At 36.9% G+C, this 13,951-nt stretch overlaps 1 protein-coding gene across 10 annotated transcripts in view; it reads left to right on the top strand.

Moving 5' to 3' along the window:
• Window positions 1-13,951, top strand: part of JAKMIP2 (janus kinase and microtubule interacting protein 2) — a 197,527-nt gene that overhangs the window by 158,321 nt on the left and 25,255 nt on the right. For all 10 annotated transcript variants that reach the window (XM_004447107.4, XM_004447106.3, XM_071210545.1 and 7 more), the window contains 5 exons: window positions 213-278; window positions 5,513-5,581; window positions 7,064-7,141; window positions 9,481-9,684; window positions 13,498-13,563. In XM_004447107.4, the coding sequence (XP_004447164.1) occupies window positions 213-278; window positions 5,513-5,581; window positions 7,064-7,141; window positions 9,481-9,684; window positions 13,498-13,563 (483 nt within the window). The remainder of the gene's footprint in view (window positions 1-212; window positions 279-5,512; window positions 5,582-7,063; window positions 7,142-9,480; window positions 9,685-13,497; window positions 13,564-13,951) is intronic.

The following is a 13,951-nucleotide window of genomic DNA, read 5'->3' as shown; positions in this document are numbered from 1 at the left end:
TTCAACTTATATGTCCTTTTAACAGGTTTTGCATTAACTCTTTGAATTATTAACTAAGCAGAAGAAAACATTTGCTAAGATTCCCTGCATACATATATAGGGGTGGCTGTGGCAGGCAGGCAGTTTTTCTGGTAGTGTAAATAATACCATTAATGTCTGGAGCTTATTTTCTTTCCTTTTTTCTTTTTTTTTGTTTTTGTTTTTGTTCACAGAATTTAAGAAATGAAGAACAAGTGGCCATAATTCAGGCCAGCACTGTGCTGTCCCTAGCAGAAAAGGTAATCAATAATTTTCAAATCATGCCAGTGCCTGCCTTGTTTAACACCTGAAAAGTAGAGTATAGAGAAAACGGACATTCTTTTTGCACATGATGACTTTGAGTAACTGAATACTTAATAAATGTTTTTTTTGAGGGCCATACAACCTAGGTAGAAGAATGAGAACGGACAAGAAAAAAATCTATACACTGATTTGGGTATAGATGGATGATGATTGCTTTCAAGTCTCTTAAAAATATATAGATCATTCTTTAAAAATGTAAAGCCTTTTGGATTACATTATTCAAGCAATCCCTACCACCTCGGAAACAAAAACCTGGGATGTGTTGAGAGATGTTAAAACTGGACTTGCCCTTTACCACCTCGGAAACAAAAACCTGGGATGTGTTGAGAGATGTTAAAACTGGACTTGCCCTTTTTATAGACAATTCCTTGGATGTATAAAAACCACTTGTTCCTAACCGATTTTGGTGGTGGATCCTAGCAGTCCCACTGCGAAGCTCAACATTGGGAATGTCAGGAGAAAAGCAGCACTAGATGTGCTTTTGCCCCCTTGTGTCTAAACCTGGTAAATGGCAAGAAGAGAGCCGGAAGAAGAAAGAGCCAAGGGGAAAAGCCACATAACTGCTGTATTCAAGGTGCCTTGAGAGTGTGCATTGCTGAGAGTCTTGTGCACATGATTGGCTAAAATGAAAAATGTATGTGTTCCTTGAGAGGTTTCTTAATTCCTAAATATGTAAAAAGCTTCTTAGAAATTAAATAATGCCATGAGCAAGCAAAGAGCTTGATGTTTTGATGAATTGTACATTTCAAATGACTCAGTTAAGTTAAACAAAAAACAGTGAAAAAGAAGAAACGGTACAGATAGGGAGAAGGACTGCTAGAAAATTTAAAAAGATACTTAAAAGATTTTGAAATGATGCTCTTTGGATTCTGATTCAAGCAAATAAGATAGGAGGAGGACATTTTGCTGGTAATTTGGGAAATTTTATTAGGAACTACATATCAGGTGATAAAATAAAGTTGGTTTGAAGTTGTGAAAATGGCCTTGTGGTTATGTTAAAAAGAAATATATATTTTTAAAGGCCTTATCAGAGATGCATATTAAAGTATTTACATGAGAATGGCGTGAATTCTGAAATCTATTCTTTAAAAAACTTATTTCCTTCATGGTATAAATTGACCAGTCTTAATTACAATCCTGATTACTTTCCTTCCCAGCAAATTACTAGTGCCACAATATCCCTAAAATGAAGTCCAGAATCCCAAACTTGGCAAGAGGCCCTTGGGATTCCCATACCTCCTTCTTCAATATTGCTTCTCATCACTTCTTCCATCACTGGCTAAGCTCCAGCCATACATGAAATCTTTTGTTTTTCTTAATTAGAGAAGTTGTGGATAACCTAGAACAATCATGCATAAAATATAGGATTCTCATATACCACCCTATTATTAACATCTTGCATTGGCATAGAGCATTTGTTACAATTAATGAAAGCACATTTTTATAATTGTACTATTAACTATAGCCTATAGTTTATTAGGACCCAACTTCAATTCTCTCTCTTGGGCCTTTACCCTGTCTTCTTTACAGAGAACACTTTCCCTTCTTCCCTGTCCATTTTTGCCTGGGTAAATCCTACACAATCATTCGATTTTCCCATACGTAGAAGAAACCTTCCTATTCACCTAACCCCAATTAGTTGTGTACTATCTCAGTCTTCCCATGATGACCTGTACTTCTACTACCATGACTTTTAACAATGACATTGCAACTGCCCATTTACTTTTGTTATACTCACCACTAGACTATAAGCCACCACTAGACTCTAAGGCCCGTGAGGGCTAACATTCACCAAAAAGAATTTGCCGGGCATTGTTCTAACTGCTGAAGTCCACTTGCTAATTATTATCCCCATTTTACACATAAGGAAACTGAAGTATAGAGAAGGCAGATAACTGCCTACCTCCAAAATGACGGATTCAGGATTCACACCAAGAAGACTACCTGGATCAAGAGGTCCATAATCATTTTAACCAATACAGCGCCAAATTATCCCCCAAGCATCTTACGAAAAGCAGGATGTAACCACTACCGAGCATGTTGGAGCTGGTCTGTTAGAGCTGTGGCCAATTATCCCGTACCTCTGCTTACGTCCTTTGCTAGACAGGTGGAGAGTTCAGCTGAACAAGCCAGGGGGCATGACTGGGTGCTGAATGCCATGCTACAAAGTAAGGAACCAGATGAGTAAGACATAAACCTGCCCTTAAAGACTCGTGGTCTGTGCAATTTCCCTTTGTAGAAACCATTGGGATTCACAGATTAAAGTCGTCTCCTACTTTTGCGTTTCATGAAAACATTCATGCGTCTAAGTAATTCAGGTGTCAACCTGTGACTTTTCTGAGGTTTTGAATTTGAATGGCTTTCTAAAAGGCGAGTACATGGGAGTAGACCTTTAGCAAGAGGTTAAGCCTAGACAAAAATATAAAAAGTACATACTACTGTGACTTTGTGTGAAAAAAATAATAGCAGTCACCTTAATTAAGTACATATTATAGGCCAGGTACTGAATTAAACACTTTACATACATTATCTCATCCTACAGGTACAACTATTTTCATTTCACAGATGAGGCAACTGTACTTGGGTCATACAAGCAGTAAGGAGCAGGAGCCAGTGCAGAAATCTAGTTCTACAGTACATTCCTTAACTACTTCAATTCACAGTACTCTTAAAAACATGATTTAAAAAAGAATTTGCTTCTTGTTGACAAAAAACAGCAAGTGAAAGTGTTTTTGTAAAGCTTGACAATGTGCAGTTGTAATGTGTGGCTACTTACAAGAAACCCATGACTTCTGACTGAAACTTGATTCAAGGGGAAGCCATGTATATACAAGAAGAACTGATGACTGGCACCTCTTCCCACTCAGTGGACCTGTTTGCTTTCGCCATGTTCCCTCCCACCAAGGGGTAATTGGGCATAGGGGCCCCTGTGAATATCAAGGCACTAGTATATAGAAATGCCCAATGCGCCGCATCATCTGTCACAGAAAAACTAAAAAGAAATATCTGGTAGTGGGGCACATTTCTAACAATATAGAAGTACAAAAAATAAATATTAATAAATATCTAGCTTTCAGTGGGTTCTGGGAAAAGTGACTTACATGAATAATCCTTTAATCTTCCTATTATTATTAAACTCATTTGACCGATAAGAGAGTTGAGACTTAGAGAAGTCACATAACCGTTCAAGGTCATTTAGTCACAAAAAGAATAGGGATTAAAGTCAAGGCTGGTTCCAGCTCGGGTGGGGGGTGGGGGGGTAGGAGCAGTAGCAGCCAGCAGCCCGGTTTCAAGAAGGCTCTTGGCGCAACGTGACCGCAGCACCACCAAGATGCCCAAGAGAAAGGTCAGTTCAGCCAAAGGGCAGGGAAGAAGGAGCCCAAGAGGAGGTCGGCGAGGCTATCTGCTAAACCCACTCCTGTGAAAGTGCAAGTGAAGCCCAGAAAGGCAGTGGGAAAGGATAAACCTTGAGACCAAAAAAGTGCAACCAAAAGGGAAAAGGGAAGCAAAGGGAAAGCAAGCTGAAGTGGCTTACCAAGAAACTAAAGAAGATTTACTTGCAGAAAATGGAGAAACAAATATGAGGAGAGTCTAGCGTTGGGTGAAGCAGCATAGAAAGAAGTGAGGTCTGGTTCATACCGTACACCATGTCTTATCAGTGATCCCTGTTTCTCCCTTCTTGTACAATCCAGAGGAATATTTTTATCAGCTAATTTGGAAATGCAAGTTTTTTAGTAGCTCTACAAGCAACGTTTTTAAGAAGGAGGTTGGAATCCCACCTCATCCCATTTTTTTAAGTGTAAATGCTTTTATTTAAAGAGGGGAAATCATTTGCCAGTTGTTTATTTTTTGGTACAACCAGAAAATACTGGAATATTGAATTATGGGGGGCTTTGACAGTCTTGGGTGTCAACTTAACATTGCACTGGGGGCTGGCAGTTTTTATAGCCTAGAATGCATTTTAAATTACTCCTATTCCCATGTTTTTTTAGTAGACATGTTTCTTAAAACCACTCCCTTATCTTGACTCTTTCTTGTCAGAACTCTCAAACATCCTTAGTCGTGGATATCCAGTTTTTCTAATAACTTTGTTATATGCTGTAAAAGATAGGAAATGTGAATATGTAGTGTGTGGTATTAAATTGTGAATTAGTGGGACTTAACAACTTATCAACATTTGGAGATATTGGTACTTGATATCCTCATAAAGAAAACTTGCCTCCAAATTTTAACCTGGAAAGTCACTGGAAAAACCTTAGAAAAACAACTACATGGTTTTTTAGGGTTTTCGTACATACATTAAGAATTGTGTACAAATTGTTCATAACCGCTGTGCTTATGTTCAAAACAACCAATAAAATTTAATTATGAAAGAAAAATAAATAAAATCCGGGTAGTCTATCTCCAGAACCCACTTGCCATGTTGACTTCCTAAGGAAGAATCTGGTGTTTAACTTGGTAAAATCCCTTTATAATGATTTGTTCTCTTAAACTTTATATTTGCTAGGTTCATACCATATTATTCAAAGTAGAGTAAACTCATTCAGAGTGTTCATTGATGCCATCTAACAGAATGATGTATTCTCTCTTAGGATAAGTTCATTTTATGTGATTTAAAATTTCTCCACTTAACAAAACCACTTCTTTACTGCTTGGCTTTAACCATTTCCATATATTAAAAAGTCAACACATCTTCTGTCTCATCTGCCCTTCTTTCTTTCACCATGCTTTCCCCAAAAATGGAGCAACTGAACATAAAGTACCTTCTTTTTGGAACACTTCTCCCTCGTTTTTGCCTAATCATCTCCATCTCATCCTTCAGACCCCAATGCAATAGTCATGTCCAAGAAAGGTATCCGTGGTGACCTTGGGGGAGAGCAAAAAACTTTCCAGTTTGGTTCACCATTGCAATCCTAGTACTTAGCACAGTGCCTGGCATATGGTAAACTTCAATGAATGCATTTGTTGGATGAATGATTGAATGAATGAATACACAAAAGACTATAATCCAGCTTTTGAACTAAGATAAAAATTCACTAAGCTTCCCTTTTAGCTGTCATTCTGTTTCTGAGATATGAGAGGAGGAGCCTGAGTACCTCAGTGGACAGCACAAAAACTATATGTCGTATATCAGGCAAACATGTGAACACTTGTCTTGTTTACCCCTTAGTGGATCCAGCAAATTGAAGGAGCTGAGGCTGCCCTGCATCAGAAAATGATGGAATTGGAAAGTGACATGGTGAGTATCAGAAAAATGTGGGAAAATATATAAGGCAAACGGAAAATGGCACTCTCCACTACCAGTTTATCTAGCACTGATGAAAGTTTGTAGATTTCCCATTATTTTATGTACAGACTGGAAAAAATTCCCAGAAGTATCCAACAATTTCAATTTATATACTGTCAAAAATAGTATGTTGTAGTTTGTAATATTTCTGAAGTAATGCTGAAGAAAAATAGGTGTTTTCTCCTCTTGTTTTTTTTTTTTTTAAGCTAAATACTTTTTCACAGTATGTAATTTCAAGTGAAAAATTACAGAAATTATGGGTGTGCCTCTGATTTTAAAATCCCCAAGCCTGGGAATCAGACATTATAAATTTACAGTGATGCATAGAACTTTATAACAAGATAGTCTTTAATTCCATCATTATTACTAAAAAAAAAAAAACAACAGTGGATTCCTATCAGTTTAAAGATGCTGTAATAAGGACAATTTGCATTTGTATAGCATGGTAACAGCTTGTAAACCATTTCCTTAAACTCTTACATGGGGATACAGCTTAACAAAGAGTTAGACTCTAAAGTCAAAGCATATAACATGAACTGTTTGTATTCATATTTACCCTTGAAAATTATTTAAATGCACAAATATTAATTAAGCCATCAGCCTGTACCAGGCTATGTTCTACACACTCGGACCTAGATAGAATCAGAAAAATTGCCAACAAAAGTACAGCATGCAAACATACAGTCTCTCAAAAGTCAGCTCAACCAGGTTTTACTCCATTGTTGAAAGAGATTTTGTTTCTTTAGCCAAGCACCCATAGAAATAATTGGCCAAGCTGTATAAAAAGATATATTTTTAAATGCTAGAATTACATGCAGCATAGCAAGGTGCTCATGATATGAGAGGCACACAGGAACTGAGAGCAAGCGAGGAAATGTCAGGTTTAGATCTCCTGTCTCACACTGGCTTGGTGGAAAAGGCAGATGCTTATTCATTCAGTGACCCTATGAGTGGATTCAGCCCCAACATTTAAGTGGCACTTTGTCTCTCCGCGTGCCAAGTGTACACAGATGAATTTGAAGATGGAGTTACATTTGTTTGTTATATAACTGCTATCTTTAGTAATATTCTTACACAAATATGTATCACAATATATTCACACAGGTATATTTATTTAATATTAATATTTACTTATTTTGTTAAAAGATATCCTTAATCACATCCTTTCTGATTGGCATAAAAATCTTTTAGAGCATGCCATGTGGATTCTTCATTGTATTTTCTGTTCTTCTTTCCATTAAATTTCATATTCCTTATGTGAGACATGAAGCTATGAAAAATTAACTGTTTCTCTACCAGACATTATCTATGATGCTACAAATATTAGTGATTTGTCTTGTTGAATTAAAGAAAACATTATTCTATTGAATTTATGTATCACTTTCTACTCAACTAAGTTATCTCTTTATATTTGTCAATATGGCTTTTTTATAGGAACAATTCTGCAAAATCAAAGGCTACCTTGAGGAAGAACTAGATTATAGAAAACAAGCTCTTGACCAAGCATATATGGTAGGTACAACAAGCTGTAAAGATACCAGAGTGTCTGTAATTTTATACTATGGACTAAAACTTCCTATTTAATTTTTTTTTAAGATTTATTTTATTTATTATTTCTCTCCCCTTCCCTCTTCCCCCCTGCCCCAGTTGTCTGTTCTCTGTGTCCATTTGCTCCGTGTTCTTTTGTCCACTTCTGTTGTTGTCAGCGGCATGGGAATCTTGTGTCTCTTTATTTGTTGTTGTTGCATCATCTTGTTGTGTCAGCTCTCCGTGTGTGCAGCACCATTCCTGGGCAGGCTGCACTTTCTTTCGCACTGGACAGCTCTCCTTACAGGGCACACTCCTTGCGCATGGAGCTCCCCTACTCAGGGGACACCCCTGCATGGCATGGCATTTGCACGCATCAGCGCTGCGCATGGGCCAGCTCCACATGGGTCAAGGAGGCCTGGGGTTTGAACCACGGACCTCCCATGTGGTAGACGGACGCCCTAACCCCTGGGCCACGTCTGCTTCCTTCCTATTTAATTTTATCATGCCATGTCCTGGAATAGACTGCAACATGCTTGCATTTATTCACTTGTTTCCAGCTCTTGGCTCTTTTCATGTTCTTACGACATTTTATACATAATATGTAATTATACTTCATTTAGAAATGAATGTTAAACAAAATTTAAATGAAAGATAAATTGAATGGCAGAGTAGATTAAAGAGAGACTTATTAAATCAAATCCAACTGTTTGGAAATCTAATCTAGTAGCATATTAATAATGCACCCACTGTTTGTTATGCATATTTTTTTTTCATTTAATTCTCACAACAGTCCAATAAGGTCATATTATCATCCCTATAGTATATATGAGGAAACTGATGATTAGAGCGTGTATGAACTTTGCCCAAGCTAGAAAATGGTAGAGTTTAGATTTAACTCATAATATTGTCCCCTTAACCATAAAGTGTTTCTATGTGTGTTAAAAGACTGCCTTTTTTTCTCCCACCGAAGATGAGACTGATTGAGGAGTATATTTGATCCATTCCTTTCTACCAGATTCATTTTGCATAATTCCTAGTGTTGGTTACACTTGCATTTCTTCTCTCCATTTGCCCTCCATTAATTCATAGTGATTACTCAAGAGAAAATGGGCAAATTTAAAAGAGCAGTAGGGGCTTTCTAGAAAGTAAAGGTTTTTATAATGCTTTTCTGGAAGCAGTCCTTGTCACTTTTGGGAAAAGAGTGAACAAAATAAGAGATTTTCAGTGCTGCTTGACGGGGAAAAGGGAGAATGAAAGTTGGACACTTACTAGAGAATAAAGAAGTGATGTTCCCCCTCCTTTCCACCCTTCTTCCCTTGCTTCTCCTAACTGTAAGGGAGATGAGGCTGTGTTGATGTAGCTTCCACAACTATTGAATACTCATCGAAGACAACCATATTTAACTAACTTAGTAAAAGATGAGATCTCTTAGTCCAGGAAATGTGCTAGGAGAACATCCCTCACCAGGGAATATCCAGTCACCCCTGCTAAAGTTAGGAAGGATAAAGTTGTAGACTTTGGCAACTGTGTCTGAAGCATGTAAAAAAATTAGAAACTAAAAAAATCTGGGACAGGGCCAGGCTAGCAACCTTTCTTCTGAGGACCCATGTGAGGGCAGTATACCCATAATCTAAAAAAGAGAAGACTCAAGTAGGCATTCGATAGCTAGAGCAACCAAAAGTCTCAAGACATACAAAGTAGACCTATTTCCAAAGACTGTAGGCCATTTTTAGGCCAAATTTTCCAATTTTATTTCAAGAAAATATATGGACACCATAAAGTCATCATCAAGTATGGAGATTTGTCATGTGGTGGTGAGATGGCATTTATTTTGTGTATGAAATATTGCTCCAATTTAAAGCATTTTGTATCCACTTAGCTCACTTTTCAATAGCTATTTCTAAAAGTATAGCCATCATAATTGATGTCTTTAAATATCTGAAGGACTGTCAAATGAAAGAAAGAGGATACTCATTCTCAGCTGCATTGGAGAATAGAATGGGTGACAATGATTGTAACAAAGTAAGGAAAGACTTTCTAACATTGAAAGAAATGTGAAATTGTCAGGAACCCAAGAAAGAAAACAAACTGTCCATCACTAGAAGTTCACAAAATAGCCAAATGACCCTTATGGAATGTTATAAAGGGAGGTTATCAAAAGGGTAGTTAGACTCTATAAACTTTGAAATTTCTTTTACGGCTAATATCTGTAAGAATGAAGTATACAAATATGAACACATGTCTATATACAGGTACATTCATACGTCAGTCATTAATGCTAATAATTGCCAAAGTTAGACCTTTGTAATTCTATTTACCAGAGAATCCAGGAACTAGAAGCCACTTTGTACAATGCTCTGCAGCAAGAAACTGTTATCAAGTTTGGTGAACTATTAAGTGAAAAACAGCAAGAGGAGCTGAGGACGGCAGTAGAAAAGTTACGGCGGCAGATGCTGAGAAAGAGCAGAGAATATGATTGTCAGATTCTTCAGGAGAGAATGGAGCTTTTACAGCAAGCCCATCAGGTGAGGATTGAGTTACTCCATCTGCGTAGAGTTAGTACTTAGTAAATGAGACTTAGTACAAGTACGTGATCCCACCCTCTCACAGAGAAGCCCAGGATACATACTAAGCCACTTTCAGAGAGTAAAGTAAGTAACTATTATTTTCCACCAACACTAATAACCTTCATTCAGAACCAGGATGACAATTTTGTAATGATTCAATCTTGAGAAAACTGACATTTCAAAGGCATTGCACATTGCTGCTATTTTTAAAGCTAGTTTGTCATGAAATGCCCTTTGAATCTCATGGAGCCTGATTATTTCCCCTATGCAGAGAAGCAGGACCCTCTCTAGGGCAGAAATAATGCATTCCTCATTATTCCTCATCCCAGTCCATAGCCTAGCAAGTAATCTGAAAAGGGTAAAAGAGAGCAATGACATTCTCTTTATTCCCAGAACAAATAGCAACAGAAATAAAGATTGGAAACTGCCATTTACTTACTGACATTTTCTGCATGTCAGGAACTAAACTAAGGGTTCTACTCATGTAATTTTATTTAACCTCAGCCCTATGAGGTAAGTATTCTTATCATCCCAATTATAAAGATAACAGCACCAAGGGTAAGAGTGCTTAAGTGATTTGCCCAAGATGACACAGAGAGTAATCAAACGAACCAGGATTACAAACAGATTTGCCTGATTCCAAGGCCAGTAGATAAAACTACTGTGCTGAACTGTCATATTGTAGCTTGAGTCATCCATGAACAGCAAGAAGCTTCAAAATTAATTCCCATTACTAATTTCCAGCCAAAATTCTTAGTTGCAACTCTTCATTCATGTCATAGCTTGACAGTTGAGGGCTGAGGTCTTGGTTAAGAAAGAAAAAAAGAATTGAAAGTGCTAGGCTGTCATATTTGGTACCCAGAAGTTGTAACAGGCAATTAGTACAAAATCCACATGGGCTACACAGGGGGCAAGTATCATGTGGTGATCAGAGAACAAGATAGTAGAAAAGGAACAGGGATTATTTTATGACACCAATAATGATACTTAACACATTTCAGATGCAGCTAGACATTTTGTGGATTTTTGTAGACTAACAAATTACCCAAATTAGTGGAAAACTCTGAAACTGTCCCAGAGATGATAAGTACATGTATGCATATTTTAATGACCTTTTGAATTCCATCACAAAGGTTTGAGTTTGCAAGACTTTAGCTTTGGGTTATTCTACATTATCATTGCACTTCTTCAGGCATCCTTTCCTTCTAATAAGGGATGAAAGTGTCCTATTTACAAAGGTTTCTTATGCTGCAATAGCATTTAATTCATCTCAGCACATCAGGAATTGTGCCATGGAACCATAGACATGTTAATTTGTAAGATGGACATATATTTTATTTATGCTTAAAACCTTGTCATCCCCTGTTGAGTCTTACCTTAGTCAGTTAGCTAAGGTACTTTACTTCTGGAAAAGTTGGTTTTGTTTGTGTATTTTGTTTTGTTTTGTGCTGTGTTAAGTTATCCAGTCTGAGGTGATTGGCACATTGCATTTCTAAGCCTCATAGAGCTCCACTGAAATTTTCTATTCCCCAAACAAATATTCATTAGACCAGGGGTTCTTAACCTTTTTTTGTTCCCCAAACCCCTTTGCCAGTCATTTGAAATGAATACTACTATGATTTATTTAATGCATACATTCATAAGTGAAGGAAATGCTAGGTTTCAGTTAGAGGTCAGAGAAAATAAAGATAATAGGTTGATTTTTTTTCAGTTCAAGCTCACAGACCTCCTGAAATCTTTCCACAGACACCTGGTTAAGAACCCCTACATTAGACCATGCCTTTTCAAGTTATTTCTTCCTCTTCCCTTTTAATCAGTAGCTTAATTTCAGAGAATTATTCCAGAAAGTATTAGCTAGGATTTAGTGTATATAAATATACAGTCCAATCTAAATTCTAGAGCATATCACTAACCGTTTATTTAATAGGCATTTCTGCCTAGATGTTTCAATTTAAGCTCAAATGAAACATAGCTAAATATTCATTCTTGTCATCACTTCACTCTTCTCTCCCCATCTGCCTATCTTGGTCAGTAGAATTACCACATTCCAAATTACTCATGCTGGAAATACTGAAATCTTTTTCCTTTACCTCCAATAGTTAATATAGCATCATGTCCACTGACATTTCCCCTGAAATATTTTTAAGCTGGTCCATTCTGTCTACACTTGTTATCCCAGGCATATACAAGACCTTTTATTAATGTAGCAGCTTCCGCGTGTTGCCAGATGTCCTCTGGGGTAACCTGACCACATCATCTCTGCATTTTTTCAATCAAATATTTAAACACTTTTCCAGAAAATTTACTAATGGACTCTGCCCTCAAAAAGTTTATGATATATACTTGGAGACAAAGGAAATCAACACAAAGAAAAATAATTCCAGCGTAATTGAGAAGTGGCATAAGAAAAGCATATATGGTATGCCATGGTGAGCTAGTTGTGGGGAAGACTTCCAGGTCTCCTCTCTTCAGTCCATCATGTACACCACTGCAGATTCTTCACCCACTCTCATGGCCTCTACCCACTAGATGACAGTGGCATTCTCCTCTACCCCGATAGTGATAATCAAAAGTATATAGACAATTAAATGGTGGTGATGGTTGCACAACTTTGCAAATATCCGAAAAACCCCTGAATTGTACATGCTAAAATAAAGAAAGAAACAAATAAACAAACTAAAAAAAATTCCACACATTACCAAATGTCCTCTGGGGGGCAAAATCACCCTGGTTGAAAACTACTGCTTTAGAAAGTGTGGGATATGATTCCCAAGTTCTGGTATCCTTTATTTTGGTTTCAGTTTTTTTACCCCATATTGCATTACAAAAAATAATCCATTCGGCTTCCAGGGTTTTTTTTTCCTTCTCTATATTTTCTACTTATTCTCAACAGAGTTATTAAATCACAAGTGTACACTGTATAACTATGTATGTAATCATAAAAAGCCTTTAGATTGCCAGATAGAAATTTGATGACAACTTTACTTGTAATATTGATTTCAATTCTGTGCCATTTAAAGTAGTAGAATTTTGCTGTCTATAGTTAACAGGTAAGATCAAAGACAATTCTAGAACCTTTTTTTATCTTCAGTATATTTTATTTTTCCTAACTTCCTACTTTATCAGCTCTCTCCCTGGATTTTCTGGGTGAAGTGTAACCTTTGCTTTGTTGTATTGGAATTGGCCCATCCTGTTTAGTGAGGAAATCCTACCCTGAAGCAGGGTTGAAATAAGAATGAAAAGAAAGTTAGCAAAAAAAGGATGGAGTTGTTTACATTTGTATGAAGCAGTTTTAGCCATTTTTACTCTGGTAACAGACAACCAGAAATCTCAATACAAGTGGTTTACTACAATCAAAATTTGTTTTTTGCTCATCAGTACTGGATCATATGAGACTACATTGAGACATCCTGCTCTCCCTTTTAGGATTCGGCATGCCCACATCCACTGCAACTCACATTCCATTGGCCAAAAAAAAGTCTCATGGCCAAGCCCAATGACAACAGGGAAGGGGTGTACAGGGATAGACCAAGTAAAAAGAGGAGGCAAAAATTTTCAAAAAATGTAATCAGTGACAATAATTTTCCACCACAATTATGGGCAATTTTTGAAATATGCAACTACCTTCTAGGTAAGGAAAAACATATATGTGATGATTCCAGCTGATAGTACTAATATTAATGCTTTTACACAAAGTATTGTGTTTCATTTGGTGAATGATGTGGTGTACAGTGTCATGCCCATTAATGCTCCTGTTTTTCCTTTCTTCAGAGAATTCGAGACTTAGAAGATAAAACAGACATCCAGAAAAGACAGATAAAGGACTTAGAAGAAAAGGTATGGTTCAGTTCAATATCTATCTAAATTTTTACCTGTTTAATCAGAAAATTACATCTATTTTGCCCACTGTTTTCTTTCTTCTCAGTTTTTATGACTCTTGCACAGGCAGGTGTAGTTTAAGTCGACATAGCCTTCACGGTCAGTCAGGCACCTGGATTTCAGCAAAGATTCTGCTACCTATAACCTAGCTTTTACTTTTATACTTATTTGTGTTGATTCTTATCCTTTTGTGTGTTTTCTCTCCCCAGTTTCCCCTTCCTTATCTTTATTTTCTTTCCAAAAGTTTCTTAAAATTTTTGTTACTTTTCATTGCTCTTTCTTTTCTATATCTTTTTTAGTGCCATTTAAAAAACATCTTTCACATTATTATTCATAAAAAGCCCTT

The sequence above is a fragment of the Dasypus novemcinctus genome, chromosome 2 (assembly GCF_030445035.2).
Source record: "Dasypus novemcinctus isolate mDasNov1 chromosome 2, mDasNov1.1.hap2, whole genome shotgun sequence".
In the NCBI taxonomy this organism is placed as follows: domain Eukaryota; kingdom Metazoa; phylum Chordata; class Mammalia; order Cingulata; family Dasypodidae; genus Dasypus; species Dasypus novemcinctus.
Note: the sequence above shows the minus strand (reverse complement) of the source record. Positions and strands in the feature narration are given on the sequence as shown.